Source organism: Lynx rufus, unplaced genomic scaffold, assembly GCF_022079265.1.
Source record: "Lynx rufus isolate CCGP_SWC_20201006 ecotype Redwood Valley unplaced genomic scaffold, mLynRuf1.p SCAF_7, whole genome shotgun sequence".
Taxonomy (NCBI): domain Eukaryota; kingdom Metazoa; phylum Chordata; class Mammalia; order Carnivora; family Felidae; genus Lynx; species Lynx rufus.
This window is the reverse complement of record NW_025814889.1, coordinates 133,361,387-133,386,929: the sequence shown is the minus strand read 5'-3', so window position 1 is coordinate 133,386,929 and position 25,543 is coordinate 133,361,387. Positions and strand designations below refer to the sequence as shown.

The 25,543-nt window shown below is 41.6% G+C and overlaps 1 protein-coding gene across 3 annotated transcripts in view; it reads right to left on the bottom strand.

The window, feature by feature from the left end:
* TNRC6B (trinucleotide repeat containing adaptor 6B) overlaps positions 1-25,543 on the bottom strand; it is a 244,734-nt gene that overhangs the window by 161,313 nt on the left and 57,878 nt on the right. For 2 of the 3 annotated variants that reach the window (XM_047066093.1, XM_047066100.1), the window contains exons 2-3: positions 21,320-21,394; positions 14,503-14,593 (exon numbers count right to left, since the gene is read on the bottom strand). In XM_047066093.1, coding sequence (XP_046922049.1) covers positions 14,503-14,547 — 45 coding nt within the window. In that variant the 5' untranslated portion in view covers positions 14,548-14,593; positions 21,320-21,394. The remainder of the gene's footprint in view (positions 1-14,502; positions 14,594-21,319; positions 21,395-25,543) is intronic. The other variant, XM_047066095.1, reaches the window with a different exon arrangement.

Here is a 25,543-nt window from a genome sequence, read left to right as displayed (position 1 = left end):
TTTTCCAATACCACAGGGTCTTTATTGCTGTAGCTTTATAGTAAGTTCTGAAATCAGGAAGTATTAGCACCCCAACTTTGTTCAACTCAAAAGCTGCTTTGATTATTATTATGGGTTGAATAGTGTCCCCCCACCAAAAAAAGAAAAAAGATAAACTGGAGTTCTAACCTCCAATACTTCAGAACATGATCTTATTTGGAGATGGGGTCTTTACAGAGGTAACTATAAAGTTATTAGGGTGGGCTCTAATCCAGCATGACCGTGTCCTCTCATACAAAGGGTGAAATTTGGACACAAAGACAGATGCGCATGCAGGAAGAATGCCATGTGAAGACTGGGTTATACTGCAACAAGTCAAGAAACTAGAAGAGAAGGTAGAAATCAGAAGCTAAGAGAGAGGCCTGGAAAAGACCCTCCCCTAGTCCCTTCACATGGAACATAGCCCTGCCAACACCTTGACCTTGTACCTCAGGCCTCTAGGACTGTGAGACAATACATTTCTGTTAAGTCACTCAGTTTGTGGTACTTTGTTAGAGCAACCCTAGCAGACTACTACAGCTGTTCTATGCCCTATGCATTTCCATATGAATTTTAGAAATCAGCTTTTTCACAAAAAGAGTCTGCTAGGATTTTGATAGGGATTGAACTGACTCTTAGCAACAGCTAAACAATATTGAATCTTTTTTTTTAAGTTTATTCATTTTGTGTGTGTGTGAGAGAGAGAGAGAGAGAGAGAGAGAGAGAGAGAGAGAGAACACGAGAGGGGGAGGGGCAGAGAGAGGGAGAAAGAGAATCCCAAGAAGGCTCTGTGCTCTTAGTATGGAGCCTGACTCAGGGCTTGATCCCAGAAACTGTGAGATCATGACCTGAGCCGAAATTAAGAGTCGGATGCTTAACTGACTGAGCCACCAGGCGCCCCAACAATATTGAATATTCTGACCTATAAGCAAGTATATCTCTCCTTTTATTTAGGTTGACTTTATTTTCTCTCAGCAATGTTTTGTGGTTTTCAGTGGTGGTGAAACATTCTGTGTTTTTTGTGGTCACAGCAGACATCTATTCTCATTATTCTTCATCTAAGAAGTAAATCATTCAGTCTTTCACCATTAAGTTTAATATCAACTGTAGGATTTTCATGAAAGCCCTTTATCAGGTCAAATAGTTCCTTTCTATTCCTAGCTTGCTGACACTATTTTTTTAATCAGGAATGGATGTGGCATTTGTCAAATGCTTTTTCTGCATCTTTTGAGTGGATCCTAGGGTTTTTCTTTTTTAATTTGTTAACGTGATGAATTACACATTGATTGATTCTTGTATGTTCAACCAACCTTGCATTCCTGGGGGAAATCCTACCTGGTCATGTGTTATACTATATATTCAAATTCTGTTTATAATTGTTGCACCTACTTCATGAGAGACACTGTTCTGTAGTTTTCTCGCAATGTCTTTGGTTTTGGTATCAGAGTAATCCTGACCTCACAAAAGGAGTTGGGAAGTATCCCCCTCTCTTCAAGTGAGATTATACTAATTTATATACAACATAAGAACCTACAATAGTATTCTTCTACCTTCCCGTCTTGGACTTCATGCTACTGTTATTGTACATTATACAGATATCAACACACAACGCATCTGCAGAACTTTTGTTCAAACAATCAATTCCCTTTTTAAAAGGTTTAAATAATAGAAAAAGTCTTCTATATCTACCCATGTAGTTTCCATTTCCTGAGCTCTTCATTTCTTTGTGTAGATTCATATTTCCATCTGGCATCCCTTTCAGTCTCCCTTTCACATTTCCTATAGTATGGGTATGCTGATGATGAATTATTTCAGCTTTTGTGTGTTTGAAATAGACTTTAGGGGCACCTGGGTGGCTCAATTGCTTAAGCGTCCGACTTTGGTTCAGGTCATGATCTCATGGTCTGTGGGTTCGGGCCCCGTGCTGGGCTCTGTGCTGACAGCTCAGAGCCTGGAGCCTGCTTCGGGTTTTGTGTCTCCCTCTCTCTCTTCTCCTCCCCCGCTTGTGTTCTATCAAAAATAAGTAAACATTAAAAAAAAAAGAAATAGATTTTATTTAGCCTTCATTCTTGAAAGAAATTTCACTGCTTATAGAATTCAAGGTTAACAGTTTTTCTTTCAGTACTTTAAAGACCGCTGCATTGTTTTTAAAGGCAAATTCTTATCCTTGTTCCTCTGTTAACAGTGTCCATTGTCTTTTGGTTTTAAGATTTTCTCTATCGCTCATTTTGAGTAATTTGATTATGATGTGCTTTAGTGTGGTATTCTTCATCTGTCAAGAACATATAACTTCTTTTTTATTTTTTTAAGGAACATATAACTTCTTGGATCTGTGGGTTTACAGTTTTTATCAAATTTGGGGCCATTATTTCCTAGATTTTTCTTTTCTACTTCCTTCCCTCTTTTTCAGAGACTACAATTACACTTACATTAGACTGTCTGAAGTTTTGTACAGCACCCTCATCATCTTTCCATATTTGTTCTTTACTCTTTTTCCTGTGTTTCATATTGGATATTTTCTATTAGCATGACTTTAAATTCTCTAATCTTTTATTCTGCAATGTCTAATCTGTCACTAATCTCATCCAGTATATTTTTCATCTCAGACATTATAGTTGTAAACTCTAGAAACATTTTTAAATTTTATTTATTTACTTATTTTAGAGAGCATGCAATGGGGGAGATGGGCAGGAGAGAAAGAATCTTATGCAGGCTCTACGCTCAGCACAGAGCCCAATGCAGGGTTGATCCCATAACCCTGGGATCATGACTTGAGCCAAAATCAAGAGTTGGACACTCAACCAACTGAGCCACCCACATACCCAACTCTAGAAATTTGATTTGAGTCTTATCTTCCACATTTCTACTTGACTTCTTAAATATCTGAATACAATTATAGTAAGTATTTTAATATTCCTGTCTGCTAATTTTAATCTGTGTCAGTTGTGGGTTGATTTCAACAGATTTTTTTTCCTTCACTATGGTCTGTATTTTCCTGGGTTTTACGTGTCTGATGATCTTTGCTTGGATACCAGATATTACAAATTTTACACTGCTAAGTACTGAATGTTTTGTATTCCCATTTACAAATATTCCAAAAATATTTTTGAGCTTTGTTCTAGAACACAGATTACTTTGAAACAGTCTGTTCCTTTTGTGTCCTATATATATATATATATATATATATACACATATATATACATATATATACATATATATACACACATATATATACACACACATATATATAAAAATATGTATAATACATGTTTATACATGTATATGTATGTATGTATATATATATGTGTGTGTGTATATATATATATATATCCATCTATCTATATTTTGTCTACTTTTAAGTGGTTATTTCCAGTGGGAGGGTAAATTCTGTCCCTGATACTCCATCTTGCTCAGTAGCAGAAGTCCCAATGGATTTTTGAAAAATTATGGTGTCTTAGGAGAACCTGGCTGGCTCATTTGGTGGAGCATGCAACTCTTGGTGTCAGGGTTATAATTTCGAGCCCCATGTTGGGTATAGAGATGACTTAAAAATAAAATCTTTTTAAAATTGTGGTATTTTAACCATTTTTACGCATGCAGTTCAATGGCATTAAGTATGTTCACATTGCCGTGCAACCATCACCAGCATACATCTTCGGAATTTTTCTCATCTTTCCAAACTGAAACTTTATACTTTCTCTTCCCCTCTCCCTTCAGTCCCTGGCAACCACCACGCTGTTCTCTGTTTCTATGAGGCACCACCCTAGGCACCTTATACAAATAAGAATCATACAGGATTTGCCCTTTGGTGACTGGCTTATTTCACTAAGCATAATGTCTTCAAGGTTCATGCGTGTTGTAGCAGGTGTCAGAATTTTCTTCCTTTTTAAGGCTAAAGCTTATTCCATTGTTGGGATATACCACTTTTTGTTTATCCATTCATCCGCCAAGCGACACTGGGTTGGTTTTACTTCTTGGCCACTGTAAATAAGGCGGCTACGAACATAGGTATGCAAATATCTGACAGAGTCCGTTTTCGATGCTTTCTTCTTTTTTTAAATTAAGCTTTTAATTTTAATTGCAGTATAGTTAACATACAGTGTTATATCACTTTCAAGTATACACTACAGTGATTCAACAATTCTATACATTACTTAGTGTAATGTCATCCTTCTTTCAATTCTTAGTGATTTTATTACTAAGTGGAATATCCTTGCCACTTAGCATCTCTATTTCTCCTTGTCCGCTATGTAACAGTTGACGTAGTAGCCATCATTCAAAGAGCCTCCCATTTAAAATCTCCTCTGCCTTGTACTAGACTACACTCTCCATTTCTTTTCTTCTCTCTCACCCAATCTTAGAGCCTTTGAATTTATGCCTTTGCCTTAGGAATATTCTCTCATATCATCACATGGAAGCATCCTTCATATCCTTGAGGCATCAGCTCAAGTGCATCTCTCTGAACAGACCTTCTCTGACCACCCAGCTAAAATAGCTCCCCACTCAGTCACTCTGGCTTAACACATATCACCGCCTAAAAGGAACGCTTACTTATGTGTTTGTCGTCTATCTCCCCCAACCAAAAATGCAAACTTCCTGGTGCCGAGATTCTTGACTGTCTTGTTCATTATAAACCTGGCACAAAAAGTTGTTTGATAAATATTTCCTGACTCTAACTTGCTAATCTCTGCTTCTCTTTCTTAACTGCTCTCCAAACATCTATTTCCCCAGGTTCTGTCACTGAACCCATGTCTTCACATTTTGCCACAGAAATTTCATCTAACCTCACGGTTTCAACTGTTCCATTTGAATGATTCTCTCCAATTCAGTTATTTTCAGCCCTGAATCATCCTGTTTCCAGCCTCCTGGTTTCACCTGGCTGCCACACACTGCCACAAAGACACTATCTCAAATTCTGTTTGAGATACACAGAATTCATCCTACCCTCCCCCCACCTGTTTCTTCTCTCATGTTTCCTATTCTTTTTTTAATTTTTTAAAAAATGTTTTATTTATTTTTGAGACAGAGACAGAGCACGAGCAGGGGAGGGGCAGAGCGAGAGACACAGAATCCGAAGGAGGCTCCAGGCTTTGAGCTGTCAGCACACAGCCCAACACGGGGCCCGAACTCACAAACCACTAGATCTGGACCTCAGCCGAAGTCGGACACTTAACCAGCTGAGCCACCCAGGCGCCCCTCGTGTTTCCTATTTTTAACAGCAGCACCCTCTTTCTTCCAGTCACTCAGCTTAAAGTCTTGATGTCATTATTGGTATCTCCTTTTCCTTTTTCCTCCACATCAAATTAATTGCTAAATCCTATCCATTTTTTTAAATTTTTTTTTTTTCAACGTTTATTTTTTTTGGGACAGAGAGAGACAGAGCATGAACGGGGGAGGGGCAGAGAGAGAGGGAGACACAGAATCGGAAACAGGCTCCAGGCTCTGAGCCATCAGCCCAGAGCCCGACGCGGGGCTCGAACTCACGGACTGCGAGATCGTGACCTGGCTGAAGTCGGACGCTTAACCGACTGCGCCACCCAGGCGCCCCTCCTATCCATTTTTTTAAAAGAAAGCATGCAGGGGCAGCTACTGGCTCAGTAGGTGAAGCATAAGACTCTTGATCTTGGGGTTGTGAGTTTGGGCCCCACACTGGGTGTAGAGATTACTTAAAAATAAAATCTTTAGGGGCATCTGGATGGCTCGGTTGGTTAAGTGTCCAACTTTGGCCTAGGTCATGATCTCACAGTTCCTCAGTTCGATTCCTGTATTGGGCTCTGTGCTACAGCATAGAGCCTGAAGCCTGTTTCAGATTCTTTTTTTTTTTTTTAATTTTTTTTAAATGTATGTTTATTTTTGAGAGAGAGAGAGAGCACAAGCCAGGGAGGAGCAGAGAGAGACATGGAGACATAGAATCTGAAGCAGGCTCCAGGCTCCAAAGCTGTCAGTGCAGAGCCCCACACAGGGCTCGAACACCCAAGCTGTGAGATCATGACTGGAGCCGAAGTCAGACGCTTAACCGACGGAGCCACCCAGGTGCCCCAAGCCTGTTTCAGATTATGTGACTCCCTCCCCCTCTCTGCCCCTCCCCAACTCCTGCTCTCTCTCTCTCTCTCTCTAAATAAACATTAAATAATAAATAAATAAATAAATAAATAAATAAATAAATAAATAAAATCTCATTAAAAAAAAGAAAGGAAAGCATATATATTTCCTAACTATAAAGCTAAGGACAACTAATATAGTGGATGACAGGAACAATATTCAAGATGGTCTTAGCAGACTAAGAGGAAGGGCAGAAGCTCCTAATGTTGGTCTCTTTTAAACTGAGGTACAATTCACAGAAAAATACATAAACTTTAAGTGTAGTGCTCAGTGGATTTTAGATAACAATTGTACCCGTGTAACTACCCCACGGATGAAGAGAGCAGATGTCCATCTCCCCAGAATACTCCCACAAGCCTCTTCTCTTGGATACTCTCATACACACCCCGGGGAATGATTCTATCGCTGAGGATGAGTTTTACATGTTCATAAACTTTATATAATTAGAATCTGGGAGAATATACACTTTTGTTCCCATCTTTTTCCGGTCAATATAATGTTTTTGAGATTCATGCATGTTTTTATGTGAATCAAAAGTCTAATTTTTTAAATGTTTATTTTTGAGAGACAGAGTGTGAGTGGGGGAGGGGCAGAGAGAGGGAGATACAGAATCCAAAATAGGCTCCAGGCTCTGAGCTGTCAGCACAGAGCCCGATACAGAGCTCGAACTCATGCCCTGTGAGATCATGACCCAAGCCGAAGTCAGACGCTTAACTGACTGAGCCACCCAGGCGCCCCTCAAAAGTCTAATTTTTAAGCTTAGTAGTATTTCACTGAACATCCTATAATTCATTTATTTATTTACTTGTTGATGGACAGTTAAGCTATATCTGGTTTGGGGCTGTTACAAGTAAAGTTACCACAAATATTCTCATACATCTCTTTGTGGACATATGCAGTCATGTGTATTAGGTACATACTTAGAAGTAGAACATCTGGCTTATAGGGTAGGCATATGTTTAACTTGATCAGAGATTTGAGAAAGTTTCTGAAGTAGATATACCAGTTTATACTCCTCCTAACAATGTATGAGAGTTCCGTTGCTCCACATTCTTTGACACTTGGTATGGTCAATCTTTCAAATTTTGGTGAGTGTGTAATACCACATTAGTTTTAACTTACATTTCCCTCATGAATAATGTTGAATATCCTATTTTTATGGCCATTTGCATATCTTATTTTGTGAAATATCTATTTATGTCTTTTGTCCAGAGTTTTTACCTTTCTTATTGATTTTTAGGAATTCTATATATATTCTAGATATGAGACCTTTATTAGATAAATGTATTGCAAGTGTTTTCTCCAAGTCCGTAGCTTTTCCACATTCTTAATGTTGTCAGTATATTAGCAGATGTTTAATTTTTTGTAATGAAATTCAACTGAAGAACTGTTCTTAAAGAATTAAAAAAAATTTTTTTTAATGTTTATTTTTGAAAGAGAGAGACAGAGCACAAGCAGGGGAGGGGCAGAGAGAGCGGGGGACACAGAATCTGAAGCAGGCGCCAGGCTCTGAGCTGTCAGCACAGATGTGGGGCTAGAACTCATGGACCACGAGATCATGATCTAAGCCAAAGTTGGTCGCTTAACCGACTGAGCCACCCAGGCGCCCCTAAATCACTATTCTTTTTTATGGTTAGTGCTTTTTACAATCTACTTAAGATCACAGAGACATCTCTTATGTTGTCTTCCAAAAGCTTTACAGTTTTAGCCTATGATCCATCTCAAATTAGGCTTTATGTGTGATGTAATCACACATAATCACATACACAGTAATCATGGTTCATGTATTTCCATATGGTTACCTGGTTGCTCCAGCACCATCTGTTGAAAGATCTTCCTTTCCCTTACTGAATTAGTCTTTTGAAAAACCTTTTTTTTAAAATTCTGAAGTCTTATACTTTAGGTTTAAAAGAATCAATTGTAGGGGTGCCTGGGTGGCTCAGTTGGTTAAGCGTCCAACTCCTGATCTCAGCTCAGGTCTTGATCTCAGAGTCTTAAGTTCAAGCCCAGCATTGGGCTCCTCACTGGGCGTGGAGTCTACTTAAAAAAAAAAAAAAAATCAGGAGCGCTGGGATGGCTGAGTCGGTTAAACATCTAACTCCTGATTTCAGCTCAAGTCATGATCTCAAGCATTCATGGGTTCAAGCTCCACACTGGGCTCTGCACTGGTGGTGGTGGTGCAGAGACCACTTGGGAGACTCTCTGCCCCTCCCCCGCTCATGCTCTTCCTCAAAGTTAGTAAGTAAAGTTAAAAAAAAAAACCAATTGTACAACTACAGGATGGGCAAGACCAGTATAAAAGCAGTGTAGTGGATAATGTGGTTGACTTTGAGACACTGAAGCACTTCCTCTTTAGCAACAAGACCTAGAAATTTTAGCTAACACAAATTCTAACATCATTTGAAGCTTATTGTGGCCATGTCATTAAATTCTGGTCAAAGAAATACAAAAGCACAGTTGAGTGTGCAACTTCCAAGGGAAGTGACAAGTTCTCTTTTTTTTTGCTAAATGGAATACAAATGTGATGGTTGGGGCTACAGAGAAAGCAGAATTTTCTATTTTTATAGAAAATTTTTAAGATACAGAAAAAAGTCCAGAAAATAACAAACACACCTATGTAACCACCACTCAGATTTAACATATTTGCTTCATAGCATTTGCTTCAGATTTCTCTTTTTTATAATGTTTATTATTTTTTTAATGTTTATTTATTTTTGAGAGAGAGAGAGACAGACAGAGCATGAGTGAGGGAGGAGCAGAGAGAGAAGGGGACACAGAATCCGAAGCAGGCTCCAGGCTCCCAGCTGTCAGCACAGAGCCCGACCTGGGGCTTGAACTCATGAACGGTGAGATCATGACCTGAGCCCAAGTCGGACGTTTAACCGACTGAACCACCCAGGCACCCCCCTCCCCCATCTCTTTTTTAAAGAAATAAAAATATAGGTGCAGTGAAGAGTTGAGCCCCCCCCCCCTTGTAGCCAGCCTTTCCAAATTCAATCTCCATCCTCCTTCCCCAGATGGAACCCCACTATGAAGCTTGCGTAGGTCTCACCTTTCAGAGGTAAATTTAAGAATTCATGGTTTCTGCCTCCTCTGAGGGCCCCTTAGTTCAGCTGTGATCTGTGTACTACTGGCTTTAGGGATCACCAGGGGTGCTTGTGAAAAATATAGATCCCAAGGGGTGCCCGGGTGGCTCAGTCGGTTGAGCGTCCGACTTTGGCTCTGGTCATGATCTCGCAGTCAGAGAGTTCGAGCCCCGTGTCGGGCTCTGTGCTGACAGCTCGGAGCCTGGAGCCTGCTTCGGATTCTGTGTCTCCCTGTCTCTCTACCCCTCCCCCGCTCATGCTCTGTCTCTCTCACTTTCAAAAATGAATAAATGTTAAAAAAAAAAAAAAATTAAAAAAAAAATAGATCCCAGGGTCCCAACTCTTGAGATCCTCTTTCAGTAAGTCCAGTGTGGGGCCTGGTCACCCTCATCTTATTATCACTTTATTATTATTTTTTTCATTTCCATTTTAAATTTTTTTTTTTTTTTTTTTTTAACGTTTATTTTTGGGACAGAGAGAGACAGAGCATGAACGGGGGAGGGGCAGAGAGAGAGGGAGACACAGAATCGGAAACAGGCTCCAGGCTCTGAGCCATCAGCCCAGAGCCCGACGCGGGGCTCGAACTCACGGACCGCGAGATCGTGACCTGGCTGAAGTCGGACGCTTAACCGACTGCGCCACCCAGGCGCCCCTCATTTCCATTTTAAAAAGCATGCCAGGTACAAATCAAAACCACAATGATATAGTATTTCATATCCACTAGAATAAAAAATGCATACAATAATAAACTGGTGAGGATATGGACAAATTAGAACCCTCATATATTTCTGGGGGGAATAGGAAACGGTGAAGCCACTTGGAAAGCAGTTTGGCAGTTCTTCAAAAAATAAAACACAAAGTTACCATATGACCCAGCAATTCCACTCCTGGTTATTCACCCAAGAGAAATGAAAGCCTGTGTCCACACCAAACCTATATGAATTATTCAAATGCACAAAGCACCTACTCCCTTTGTAGGCCTTCTAGCACACCCAGGTAAACGATCTAAGAAGTTTCTCTGATAGAAGTAATCAGAATCGATTACTCCGCATTTAACTTCTTCAGGATGGAGGACTGAAGTCAGCATGGACCTTGGAGCCAGACCTGGAATCCAATCTAATTTATGTTGTTTGCCAGCTAGGAAAACAAATGGGAAAAATACTTATCCTGCATGGTTTCTTTCCCAGTCTGCTCTTCAAATACCAAAAGCCATAAAATCTTGTTATAATTTGTTAAATAGGATTCAGTCTCAGATGGAGGGATCCTAAACTTAAGCAGGAGACAGTCTAAATCACCTCATTGAACTCTTTGTTGTAAAGCCAATCAATAGATCACTTTATCCTTTGTAGACGAAGACTACATTTATTCATTTGTTACCTCTGAGAACAATAAAGAGAATATTATAACTAAAATGTTGGCTTCCTGATTCAGTAAGTGTTTTTTATTTATGGTAATTAATAAAGACACATGGGTGCTTAAATCCATAGCTATAATTCTTAAACTCTAGAGCGTCTTTTTATTGTTTTTATTATAAAACACTTAACTACACAAAGAAGTACAGAGAAGAAGATCACAAACCCTCCACTGCTCCGTTTTATGATGATTTTACTATGCTTGCCAGATTTCACTTAAAAAATAAACATTCCAAGCCTGTAGCTACAGAATTTCTACAACTAGTAAGCCAACACCAACTCGTTTAGAATATCAACCTAAATTATACTAAATGGAAAGTGAAAAATAGCTGTGGAGCTGAAATTAAAAATTCTAGTCTGTCCTTGGTAAGAAATGTAGTGGAAGATTACATCAGCATTGACTGGGGACTGTCCTAGGAGGGCTGGTTGTTGCCTCCTGGTTCACGTGTCCTTTCATGGTGTCTCCTTCTTCATCTGTGGTCCCTGCCATCCTACTCAGAGAACTCAAGACCCAATGGAAATCAGGCCACAGGCTGGGCCAGGTCAATTAGATTCTCTTCCTTTAGAGAATTTTGAGTGTCAAGATACAGATATTCTAGTCTTTCCTGTACATCAACACTAGTTGTTATGAGAGCAAATCATAAAAGTAAAATGCACATCTCACCTCCATGCTTTAGAAATCTGTTGCCTGTTTTTGAACCTCCTTAGCCTAAGACAATCTTGACTAATGGTCTCTGTCATTCCCTTCTCTTCAACTGGCACCCAACACTCTAATCACTATGGGGTAGATGAAAGATGACCTCAAATTTTCTCCCAGTCCTCCCATTGAGAGGTGGAATGCCCCTGAGAGGGCTCCTCCGCTTGAATCTGGGGAGGCCCTGTGACTTGCTTTAATTCAGCACAAGGTAGAGAAAACAGAGCTGTGTGACCTCTGAGTCTGCGGCTTCTGCATGCATGCAGTACTCCCTCTTGGATCCCAGTCGCCATGCTGTGAGAAACCCAAGCCCTGTACGGAGGTCACGTGGAGAGGATCCTTGATGCTCAGGTCAACAGCCTCAAGCTGAACTGCCAGCTGCCAGCCATGTGAGTGAGTCATTTTGGACACTTCTAGCCAGTTGGTCCTCCGGATGACTACAGCCCCGGCCAATACCACTTTGGAGCAGAACTGCCCTATAGAGCTCAGTGAATCACAGATCACGAGAGACAATAAAACACTGCAGTGATTTCCCATATATGTATCTCCTATTATTAATCTTATCTCCGTACCTTTGTCACAATTAATGAGCCAATACTGACACATTAGTATTAGCTAAAATCCATACCTTATTCAGATTTTCTCTTTTCTTACCTAATATTCTTATTCTTTTCCGGGATCTCATCCAGGATATTGCATTACATTTCATTGTCACGTCTCCTTAGGCTCCTTTTGGCTATGATGGTTTCTTAGACATATCTTGTTTTCCCTTGACAGTTCTGAGGGTAGTCTTGGTCAGGTGTTTCGTAGGACATCCCTCTATCGGGATCTGCCTGATGTCTCTCTCAGGATTAGGGTGGCGTAATGGGTTTGGGGGAAGAAGACCACTGAAGTAAGGTGCCATTTCAGCACATCACATCAAAGGTCCATCCTATCTATAACCATGACTTATCCTGTCGATGCAGACCTTGACCACCTGGCCGAGATGCTGCTGGTCAGGCTCCCCACTGTGTGAAGCCACACTTGAGGAAGGGGAAGTTATGTTCCGCATCCTTGAGGGTGAAGTAATCTACGTAAATGAATCAGAATTCTTCTGCCCAGGAGATTGTAATGGTGGTTTTAAACCACTAATTTTTGGTGTGGTTTAATACACAGCAAGATATCTAAAAAACACACTCAAACCTTTTCACTGTCTCCTATTAGACTTCATGAACAGTTACATGTGCTACGTAGGGTTCACTCTACTTAAGTGCCCTTCCTATTCCTATCCACCACTCACCAACAAACAAAGAACCTCTTATTTTTCCAACAAAACCCAAGTGCTACCTCCTCTATCATGAAGCTTCCTTCCAGAAGGAATTCATTGCTCTGACCCAGCTGCCAATACCACAGTTAACACCACTATCGTCACCCTTATGCTATGGTTAACTCCCTCAACGAGACCAGAGGTTCCCAACATGCAGAGACCCTGCCTTATGTAACTCTGCATGCCACCTAGGACATCAGCACATACCTGGCATCCCATAAGTGTTTGTGAATTAATTAAGTGACTATAAATGTGTATCATTTTTTATAATACCTCATTTTAAAAGAATAAAAGAGAAAACATAAATAAACAGCTATAGCCCAGGATGTGTCTGTAAATCCACACTAGAACTGGAATCTCCCTAGTAATGCACAGCTCCACTGTATAATATGGACCGGGCACTAAGAAAACTGATCACTGCATTCAACGAGTCAAAGCCACATATAACAGACAAAATAGTATCTGCTTTCAGATCCGTGTGACAACATGGGCACATAAATACTAAATAAATTAGATCAGATGAGTCTCTTTCTAAGGGAATCAGGCCAATGAAGTACATTTCCTCGCCTCTGGATTTCTTGATATGTCATCAAAGACTTTTTACAGAACATAATTTTCATATTTAACTTCTAAAGTGTGGAACAATAAGACAGATTCATGGGTAACTGTGTTAGCGCTATTCAATTTTCTCTCTTACGTACACAGCAGGGAAATTAAATAAGCCCTGAAGTGGTCCTTGGGAAAAATATAAGAAATAGTCACTGTGCCTCCAAAGGATTCAAGGACTTCTGAAGTTTTACATTAATAATAACTCTGTCAACTTGTCTTCTTTCAGTATTTACAATAGCGGCTTTTACTAAATCAGCTGAAGTCTCTGCAAGAAAGCGATTAGGTCATACAAAATTGCATTCTAGTGACCAGAGGGAAAAGCCCTCCCACAGAGAGTACCAGGAGCACTGGCAGCAACAGAAAGACTCCCCTCAGGAAGGTCCAGGACAGCAGATGAAGCGATAGGTGCTGGGCACTGTCCAGGACACAGGGTGAGATACCCTTGGTGTGCCCAGGAAGGACTAGGGACAATTTTGAAAGGAGAGAGACACGAAGGTGATACTGACAGTCCCACGTGACCAGGTAGAGAATGAGTCAGGACATGGAGTCAAACACAGAGATATACATAGACACATGGTGACATTCAAGCCCTAGTTTGAAAAACCAAACCTAACAAATTATTGTTTAAACATTTATAATAAAAACTGTCTATGGGGCGCCTGGGTGGCTCAGTTGGTTAAGCGTCCCACTTTGGCCAGGTCATGATCTCACGGTTTGTGAGTTCAAGCCCCGCATCAGGCTCTCCGCTGACAGCTCGGAGCCTGGAATCTGCTTCAGATTCGGTGTCTCCCTCTCTCTATGCCCTTCCCCTACTCGTGCTCTGTCTCTGTCTCTCTCTCTCTCTCTCAAAAAATGAATAAACGTTAAAAAGTTTTTGAAAAACTGTCTAAATAATTTAAAAATAACTGTCTAAATAATGTCTCTGTGAGGCAGGAATAAGGGACAGGCTTTTACTTTTTACCTCAAATACTTCTGACTCATTTTAATTTTTAAAATAAGAATATAGAACTTGCACAATAAAATGTTAAAAGATAAAGTGCTACCGTTGTACAAATGAAGCATAAAGTTCTCTGTGAGTTCAGTAAAATTTGTTTTAAATTGCTCATGGGGCATAACAAAAATGGAGATCAAAAAGAAAAAAATCTTCTCAACCTTAGGTTAGGTTTGAATCTAAATCAAGCTAATTCCTAAATTCACCTAAAACAAAACACCCACTCCTCTGCCTCTGTTTTTAATTCCTACTCCAACCGTTTGCATCTTTAGTAGTCCACTGACCTTGGAACTGCTTTCTTCCGACACTTCTCCCTCATTGGTTTGCATTGGAACAGACTCTGTGCAAAACTCTGCAGAAACACACAAATACCGCCTGGAAGAGGTAAGAAGAGAAAAAAAAAATAAGGAATTCAGTGAAAAAATCGGTTTTTCAAAGATTAGATTGAAATTGTATCACCAAGACCATAGATACAGTGAAGTGATGAGCGTAAGTAACACACGTGCGTGTGCGTGTAAGTACACCCATGCATCTTTAGTAAGAAAGAAAGCAGAGAGGTAAGAGGGAATTTTCACCATCTTACGGTAGGATAGTTAGGAAAGGTTTAAGGCACTGGGGTGTTACACAGTTCTAGATTTCTTTCCTCTTTTTTCTTGACTTTTGGCAGACGTGATAGTGAAATCTTCAGCAATTCATACAGCACAAATAGTGACCTGAGAGAAAGGACGTCCACCTAAGAAGTGGGCCCGTCTGCACAGCATTATAAGCCGTTGAGATTGTCCAGGTTTCCTGGGTTTATAGTTTACGTTCAATATTCGTGGTATATATATTTTAAATTTTTTTAATGTTTATTTATTTTTGAGAGAGAGACAGAGCGTGAGCAGTGGAGGGGCAGACAGAGAAGGAGACACAGAATCCGAAGCAGGTTCCAGGCTCCCAGCTGTCAGCACAGAGCCAGACTGGACTTGAACTCACAAACCGTGAGATCGTGATCTAAGCTGAAGTCGGACGTTTAACCGACTGAGCCACCCAGGCGCCCCTCATTGTATTTTATAACTGAAATAAGGGTACACGCTAATGGTTGATCCCACTTTTTTATTTTAAGAGAATTTGCTTAATAAGCTAAATATCAGTTAATTTACTTTTACATGAGAATGGGCTATCCTAGGGCAAGACAATAAAAAGTACTAATTTTTCCCCTAAGAATAAAATGAATCATTGGTTAAAATTTTATGAATTAAAATTTTAGTAGTTTCCAAAAGGAAACTACTAAAAGCATATGTAACATTCAAATTAATTCATTAAATATGTAATTACTGAACAATAATTACTCAAACTGACACAAATCTCCATGTAATACAGGTAACTAATAATTTAAAACCTCTCTAATACTTTAAAAGGTTCATAGCTACAAAATCTAAAAGCTAGAAAGAAGCTTGGCACGTACTATCTTTTGTGTGGGCAGAGAATCTCTTGATAAACGCAGCACCTTGGGAGGCAGGTAATGTGGTTCTGGTGTGGGAATCTGTTTCCTCATCTGTTGGGTGGGAGAAGAGCATCAAAAAATCTACTGTGCTCACCTAATGGGGTTTTTGGGGAACCGATGTGTATTTATGGGACATGAAATGAACTGTAAAATTGGTACAGTGGGAGGTCTGCTAATCATCCCCCCTCACTCACTCCAGACGAACTGACGCTGCCCATTCCTTGCGGGAAACACAGGCTTCCAGCAAGTGAAACAGGCTTTCTTGAGCTGGTTTTGCCCCTCATCTGTTATTGACAGTTGTGCAGAAACAAACTTGTTCTTTCTATGAAAATTAAATTAATAGCACCGGAAACACTCAGTAACCTACCTAGAAAGATGTCGTATGCAAATTACCTCACAAATGTCCTTAAGTGCTCATTCCGCTTTACAGAAATAGACTGTATCTCATAGATGATACATTACAAGCACAGCTGATGAAGAAAAACACCCCAATGATTTCTGTGCCATTTCCATTTTAATGTGCTGGAAAAGAGGAACCCTCCTTCGCTTCTCCCGAGCTTTCCCTCTGACTCCTCTCTCCACCTTCCACAAGTCCCGTCCCAATGGATCTTTTCTAATGTCAGAAGGAGAAACAAGGCCTGTGAGGTCAGCCCTTCTCTCTTCCTTTCGGAAGCCAGCTGCCCCCAAGGAGCATGCATTTTCCTCTGTGCTAGTTCCCCTAAATGAAGGCCCCTCACAATTGCCCGGGACTAGGTAAGCCTGTTCAGTGCTAGGAAGTTCACTTGCCTGTAGATGTAAGCCACATTCCCCACTATAGCTTTATTAGTAATAAATGCCCCACTCTTTTATCTGATTTCTCAATTGATACAGAACTCAGCCAAGGGAAAAAGAGTGCTATTTACTGGGTCTCTCAAAGACCATACTATCTGGTGCATGGGACTAGAGTTTTGGTAAACACACATGAAGGAAAATTGGAGGAGTGAAATAAAATGCATATGGAATTTCTAAGGCTTCTGTTGGGTCAGGACTTTGGGCCTTGGTCTTTAGTGAGAGAGCAACATGCTTTACCCTTGTAGAGGTTGCATCAGGCCACACGAGTTTTTACTGTCAAATACCAGGTTTACACTACTGAGGCTGAATTAGAAGCTTACAAACCACCAGCCACGCTGTATTTTGACATTAGTGGTGACTGTAGTTATGGTAACTTTGTCTTCAGGTAAGTGGCTGTTTCTATAGAGACGAGACGGCATACACCAGGCACGTGGGCTTTGCTGGCGACAGCAAAGAAATGGGCCACAGTCAGTCGTGGCGGTGGTGGCAGGCGGCGGCGACGGTACTGAAAAGCTCATCGAAATGTCAGCCGTGCAAGCGGCCTCAGCCTACATCGGCCACTCTGGCCTAGCAAGCAAATGCCAGCCGTGCTGGCCTCAGCAAAGGGAATAGAGCATTAGCAGGCTTGGGTGGCCTCAAAGTACAGAAGGCTGCTGCCTGACCTTGAATTATGCAGGCACAGCTTTTCCTAAGCAGGCATGGCTGAGGCAAAGATTAGACTTTAGGGAAAAGAGACTTTCTTCATACAGGCCTTTTAGATATTAACGAGGGGAACAATTATTTGCTGTGCATAAGCTGCGAGGCAGCTGAATTTCAAACAGCGTATGTGCTACGAAACCAGTGAGGTTCTACGTTTGAATTGTTTGTGCTCGGCTTACACAGGCAATGGAAATGAAGAGGTTTCTCACTATACTCCTAAAAGGCAGGAAGGCAGGGAACTTCTAGAGGGAGGCAGGGAACTTGGTACCTGGGGCTGCCACTACTATAAATCCCTAAATATTGCAAAAAGAAGGAGATGCTTCAAGGATTAATCTTTAAAGCAGAAGACAGTGTACATTGGTTGGGTTTTTTCCAGACATAGGAAAGGCCCAGTTCCAAATTTCACCTCCTGCTGGCAGAGTTTTCCAAATCGGGTGGAAGTGTCCACGTCATGGATGGCGCACACTGGCATGGGCCAACTGGATACCTTGGAGAGGCTCAAACAAGAGGACCTCAGCCGTCTTCCCTCCCTCAATAAGGCAGGTGGAGATCAAAGAACCTTACAGGTTCTTTATCATCCAGTATTGCCTGGGATATTCACTACTTTTGCCTACGAAATCACTTTCCCATCTTTTCCGGACTTCAAATTGATTCTCAGATCCCTCCCTCGGATGCCACCGTGGCTTTGCGACAGCCTTTAGTAAGACTGAGTACTGCGTTTTGGGAATATAATTTGATCAGGTATTATTGCTCCTGAGCAGGACAGTGCTTTCTTAACTGGGTGGCTGTGGGGACAGTGCTGAAACAATTTTGTTGACCCTTGGAGTTGATGTTAACTTATATACTGTTCTGATCCATTTTAGGGTACCTGGGGGCAAAATCTATTTGGCTCATCAATTTTGCCCAAGAGAATACCCGAGAGAAGAGTGGGTGGTAGTGGGGGGTTGTCCTCTTGAAAGTGGGAGCAGGACTGTCTTGAGACCCCCTCTGCCCTAGAGGGGAGGGACACACCTCACAAGACCTGGATTATACTTCAGACCAATGCATGAGGAGACAAGAGCCAGCACGGGTTAGGGGAGGAAAACTTGCTGGCTCTCAATGTTTCCTTCCATGTGGGGCAATATCCCTTTACTACTGTTGGCCTTATATCCCTAATGCAGGCTGTCAGGGTGAAGTGACTTGTCCAGTCATTGAGTCTGGAAGGGAGACTGGGCGTGCCCCTCCTCCAGCCCTTTTCCCGTGGGGGCCTTAGTTTTGCTCTGCTCCTCCCTTCTTCTAGGAGGCAGGTCTATCCCTGATAGTGCTGTTGGGTAAAGAAACCTGTTAGGTTCCAGAGCTGAGTATTAGAAAACCGACTTGCTGTTAGAAACGAGCCAGTTCTATGTCAACTTTATTAGTAATAGAAGTGAAAATCTGATTTCCACCTGCCTTACTCCCTCACCCTCTATGTCTGTGGTTTAGAACTTAGGCAGTGGAGAGAATGTTTTTTATCAGGTCCCTTCAATTCCAACCAATATCTGCAACTTCTCCGCTTCAGAACCTCTCCTCTGCATCAGTCTGATTTTCCCAACCGTCCCATTACCATAACATGAATAGCAGACTTTTACTTCATAAACTTTTCAGCTCTATTTCTAGCTACTCCCCGTGTACCCACTATACCACTTCACTCTGGAAAATCTTCCTATTCTCTGCACACAACTTGCTAACTTAATTTCTATCTATGCAGTCCACACCACATTTGAAAGCCCTTCCCCTCACTGCCAATCAGCCTCTCTATCCTCCTAGCATCCAGTCAATTTTTATTTCGAAAAATCTTTCCTGATTAACACCATGTATCTGTCTACTTACTATATGTCATATCAACAGCTATTTTTCTATTTGTTCTTTCTTTAATTTACTCTGTGTGTGTGTGTGTGTGTGTGTGTGCGCGTGCGTGGTTTTGGAACTATTCTTAATATTTTTAAGGTGTTGCTTGAAAAAACCTTGGTGACATTCTTGTTTGAAGCCAAGGCTTATAGTTGTGTCTAACAGTCTACTTGAGTTTTACTGCCCTTTTGACAAAATGGAGGGAAAATAAAGAAGGCAATGCGGAAGTATACGGTTGAGTTAGGGGTTCCACTTGTGAAGTGACAAAGGGGCCAAGTGTATCAGTGTTACCAGACTGATGAAAAGTCAAGGCAAAGTCCACTTGTGTGAAAAGGTCCTGGAGGGGGCGTACAAGTGGTAGTAAAGTTGTCAAAGATGACGTGACAACATAAGCATTTGATTTCTGCTTCAGCACATGATTCCGCCTCAGAGCTATCACCAGCTTGCCATCCATGGTAAGTGACCGACAGTCATGACCTGGCAGTGCTTCGGCGCACATGGGACAGGACTCGACAAGTGTTAATGACCAGATATGAGTAAAACCATACATCACACAGCATCTGCGCCAGGTCTTCTCTAAAAGTTGGCAAATATGTTAATGTTTTCAAGGCCCTCCGGGATCCAGCCCTCACCTGTGTCTTCCAGGGTCGTGGGCCAGACCTCTTCTTCCCTTTGTTCCAGCCGTAATGAACTACTTACAGCTTCACGAATATGCCAGATTGTTTCTGGTTTCCATCTTTCTGCTTGTACCACTCCCTCTGCCTTTGTTTCCCCGGGTACCGCCAGAGAATACCTACTCTCATCACTCAAGACTCAGCTTTTACAAAGTGTTTCCGGATCCACCACCAGGCAGAACTGGTGATTCCTTCCTCAGAGTCCCCAGCGGATCTTGTCTGAAATCTAGTACGTGATCTATAACATGCCACTGACTTTACTTCCTTACATAGATGCCTCCCTTAGTAGACTGTCAACCCTCTGACACCAGACACTGTATCTCATTAATGTCTGTATACACAGTTTGCTTAAAACTGTATACCTGGAATTTAATAGACACTCAATATATTTCTATGTAGGCGTGACTGAATCAACTAAAGTCCTTTTTATTTAAATTGCAATAGATATCAATTCAATAAATATCTACTGGGTCCCTACCACATGCCACCCAGGGCTCAGCTGGAGTGGTGTAGCAGAATGAGCTTTGGCTTTGAAGGAGCAAAATCAGTATTCTTTGTCACTTATTAGCTGTGTAATCTTGGGCACTTAACTTTCTGATCTTCATTATTTTCATCCATAATACTGGTCAGGAGGAGGGGTTGTAAGGATTAAATTAAATACTATACGCATAGCACTCAGCAAGGTATCTCGGAGCAGCCAATAGGCACTGAAAAACCAGTTAGCTCCTTTCCAAGAAGTCTCAAAGGGTTTATAGACTAGTAAAGGAGGCAGAGACAAATAAATAACTCTACTGTAAAACCCTGCTTTATTACTGTAATAATAACAGGCCCTCCTAGAATACAGATGAAAAAGAAATTCTGCCCAGAGGGTCTGGGAGAAGGGGACAGTAGGAAAGATACAGGAAAGAAGAGTGGATAGCTTGTATTTTCCCCTCTTGTTCCAAACTCTAACCAAAGAGAAAAGCATTGACCAAGGCACAAAGCCATGAAAGACAACTAAATATATGGGAAATAGAAAATGGCCTAGTAAGGCCTACAACAGATAGGGGCTCACTAAAAAAGCAGCCAGAAACATTGATTAGAATTAGATTTTGAAGTGGTTTATAGGATGGTATCTGTGGCAACTGGGAGCCATGAGAGCTGTTTAAGCAAAGGAGTGACACAGGTAAATATATCATTTAGAAGGCTGGTTCTGGCAGTAAGGTGGACGACAGACGGGAGTAAGGACAGGCTAGAGGCAGACAAGCTAGGAATATGCTCACAGGAAACTGTGGGATTGCTAAATCCTAATAACAAATTCTAGCTTTATAAAAAGGATGAGGTACCGAATGTTAGTGTCAATCATTTAGATTGATGTGCTTTTTAAAGGGACCTACTGAAGTAGAAATGCAATCAGTTGATGTGATGATGTGGTGGCCACTTTAAAGACCCTCATGGAACAACCTGGGGAAGGAGTGATAACGTCAAAATGTACTTTTCTTCTTTTTAAGATGAAGACTCTCCCATCTCACTGCCAATACACAGATTTAAATTTTAAAAACTTACCTTCGACAGTATTCTGGGGCAACACAAGCCCGTGAAGATGAGTCTAGACTACATTCAGTGCAAAAAACCAAAACCCTGAAAAGAGAAAAAAATCACAATGAGCTGCGTGCTCACAGCAAGATGGCAGCGCACGGTTCTGAATTCAGGCAGCCCAGCACAAATCCGGGCTCTTCTGTCTACCACCACGGACTGCGAGGCCAGCGGCCTAGCCTCTCAAGCCTCAGCTTCCTCATTCAACACTGAGAACAACAATAGCACTTTCCTCATAGGGTTCTTTGGAAGTTTAAATGGAATACATATAAAACACCTAGTATAGGGCAGGGCACCAACTGCACGCTTAATAAAGGCAAGTGGTTAGGAATGTGAACCGAGGGGCACCTGGGTGGCTCAGTCAGTGGAGTGTGCAACTCTTGATCTTGGGGTTGGGCTCGAGCCCCACATTGGGTGTAAAGATTACTTAGAATAAAATTGAGGGGCGCCCGGGTGGCTCAGTCAGTTAAGCATTCAACTCTTGATCTCAGCTCAGGTCTTGATCTCCAGGTCGTGAGTGCAAGCCCCACACCGGGCTCAATGCTGGGCATAGAGCCTACTTAAAAACGAACAAAACAAACACATAAAATCTTTTTTTAAAAATGTGAACTGAAACACTAAAACCTGTATTAAACCTCTATCCTTTATTTTACCTTATTTGTTCTATCAGGAAAATGCCAAGTTGCCTTTCCAACTTCTCCATTTGACATGAGGGTGTCTCATAATCACTTCAGATTTAATGCATCCCAAAGAGCACTCTTCACTGCCCTCCCGGACTTCATTCTCCAGTCTCCACTGTCTTATCCTCCACCCAGTTGCTTGGGTCAGAACCTCGGGTTCATCCTAGATTTCTTGCCCTATCCCAGCCCTCTCTCAGCTTGTCAGCAACCTGTCACTTCTGATTCACAGTATGTGAATTCTTCTTTCCCACTGCCATCATCATCCCTCACTTGTGGAGGCCTCTTAGCTGGTCTCCTGCCTCTACTCTTGCTCCTCCCCAGTGCGTCCGTTCCCAGTTAATGGCTGGAATGGCCTCTTCAAAATCAAATCAGATCATAGCAAGTTGCTAATAAATGCAAGGAAAATTGTGTTTATTTCATGATGGAATGTCTCTCTCTTTATATATGAAATACATACTCACATGTGAACATACAGATATATGAAATGAAAGCCACTTAATATTAGACATTTAGAGGTCCCAAGGCAGTCCCTTCCTTTTACAATGGCAGAAACAAATACCAGAAGGAGATCCTGCTTAAGGTTGGACTTCTGTGTGTGTGCAAAAGTGGCCAAAACAAGGTCGCACAAGCCCAACAGAAACTCGCCTGTGATTAGAACCCGCACTGCTGTCTGAAAGTCTGTCACTATTTGGAAGTTGTGCCCTTGTCTCATGATCAAGAAACTTAATGTTTCTGTCCGAGAAAGTGCGTTCCATTTCCCAAGGCTGCAGATTATGAGGTACAGCTTTAGTCCCACATCATGCTGCAGTGTTTGAGAGTGTGCTTCAGGGAATCTTGAAAGCACCTTGCTGCCCTCTTACCTGTCATCACTCTCCCTTTGCTTATTTTTTTAACAGTGTTTGAATAAATAAATCCCAGATAGAATTGAGCTGTGGTGAGTACTGGTGATATTTTCATTATTAGCCCTATCCTTCTACTACAGACACTGTTGTCCCAGCAATCTTTCTTTCTAAAAAGCAAATGTGGCCTCTGAATAGATCACTGCTCAAATTCAATCAATAACTACCCACTACCCTTAGGGCAAAATTCAAGATCTCTCTAGCCCCATCATATCCTTCATATCCTATTCACGGGAATTGCATGTGGTTCCCCTGCCCACAACACATGCACTAATGTCTGCTGAGGGCCCTTAGCCTGATTCTCATCCACTCCTCTTGCAAGATCTGCCTCAGGTATTATCTCCTGAAAGTTTTCTGTACCCTCCTTGGCTGCACAAAGTGTCCCTCCCCTAAGACATACCATATAATATCAGTAGCGTCTGAGGGTCTGATTTCCACACTCAACAGGGGCTCTTTGACAACAAAGGTTCTCTGTGGTGACACATCTTTGAATTTGGTATCGAGCAGTTCAATAAACATAAGCTGAACTAAATCCTGACATGTTCCTGATAACTCAGCACGCCAGTGTAGAGCCTGGAGCCTTCCCATTAAACAGCACTGGGGAGAGTTGAAGAAACTGGCTGGAACTTCCCAGATGGGTCTGGCCCTCACGGAGGATAACAGCTATGTAGTTGTGTGTGACCCTCAGCACCTCAGAGATAGATTCGATTCTTTCATTTTTTTGTCAATTACAGACTATCAAGAGGACAATCCTAATTTTCAGTTCTCTGTTCTGATTAGTTTCTGCACAGGCTAAACATGACTTCTTCTCTAGACTCACCAGGTATCTAAATTCTGTACCAGTTTCACAAAGTAACCCATCATTACATATCTTGTTGCCAGACAAGTTTAGAAGGATACAGCGGCCAGCTCAGTCCTTTGCTTGCTTGGTAGGCGGGCTCAGATGCTTGCTTATGTTCAGAGAGGGAAAAGGAGTTGAAGCACGGGAAGGGCAGGCAAGGGAAACTGGGCAATTTTCAAGAACTCTGGAAACCAGTTTTTGCAGAACAGCTTCCTTACTTTCCCCACAGGGTTGTGAACCTCTGTATCAGATGCACTCGTACTCAAGATAAACATAACATTTGGCTCTGAAATCAACATTTTGAATTATCTAGTTGAAGTCATCTACAGCACTATTTTCCTTCTAAGGTATAAGCAATGGCAAATTCTTTCAAAAGTCATTTTGAAATGTTCAGAACTATACTACAATCCTACCACCGGATCATATATAGCCATCCGTACTATAAACTCTTAACTGAGTCACAAGTAACACTGAAACTATTTGAAGCACTCTGGTTTTCTCGGTCCTCTTGCGGAGCAGCCAAACTGTCTTGAGATTCACACACAGTTGGGAAGATTCCGTGGGCCCTGGACTAGATTACTGCCAGACCTGCTAAACTTCAAGAGCTCCTCCAAGCCCAGTGCCTAACCTTACTCATGGGACGTGATCAGACCTACATCTCTCCTAGGGAATATGCCAAGTTGAAAGACAGACATATCCAATAAATTATATCCACTTTACTAGTACCACCTCTAACATGGCATAGTTTTAATTTTCAAATTTGATTACTCAGGCCGATCCTTTTAAATTTAATTCTCACTTAAAAAAATTCAAGTGATAGGGACAAGTCCCCTCTCCCACTACCCTTACCCAGGACTCACCATTGCTATCAGTTTAATTTCCGGGCATGATTCTGGGATGCAGATTATTATATACAGTTCACTCTGGAGTGAACATGGGTTTGAACTGCGTGGGTCCATTTCTATGTGGATTTTTTACAGGACAGTACTATAAATGTATTTTCTCTTCCTTATGATTTTCTTAAAAACATTTTCTTTCCTGGGACGCCTGGGTGGCTCAGTCAGTTAAGCATCCGACTTCAGCTCAGGTCATGATCTCACAGTTCGTGAGTTCGAGCCCCGCGTCGGGCTCTGGGCTGGCAGCTCGGAGCCTGGAGCCTGCTTCAGATTCTGTGTCTCCCTCACTCTCTGCCCTTCCCCTACTTGTGCTCTATTTCTCTGCCTCAAAAATAAATATTTTTCAAAAATTAAAAAAAACATTTTCTCTACATTACTTTATTGTAAGAATACAGTATGTAATACATAAAACATACAAAACATGTATTAATTGACGACTTACACTATCGGTAAGGCTTCCAGTCACCAGTAGGCTATTAGTAGTTATGTTTGACGGGTGAGTCAAAAGTTCTAGGGGGATTTTCAACTGCACAGGGGGTCAGTCCCCGTAACCCCCGTATTGCTCAAGGGTCAGGCCTACTATAAACTTTTAACTGAGTCACAAGTCACACTGAAAACCCTGACTGCCCACGTCATTGGCAACTGGCCTAACTTCAAGCAAGATGTCCTAGAAGAAGCATCTTAAGTGAAGCAGCAGATGTGGGGGTGGAGCAAAACACCAGCAAGGGTGCTGGGAAGGTCTTCCCAGGAGGTGGGCACAGATGCCAGGAGAATCGGGGCAGACAGGAGGGTACCATACGTTCAGCTCTGTAAGTGGGGCACCCAGCCCAAGTGGGCCAGAAGGAACCTATTTAATTAAGTAACACAAATAATAGTAT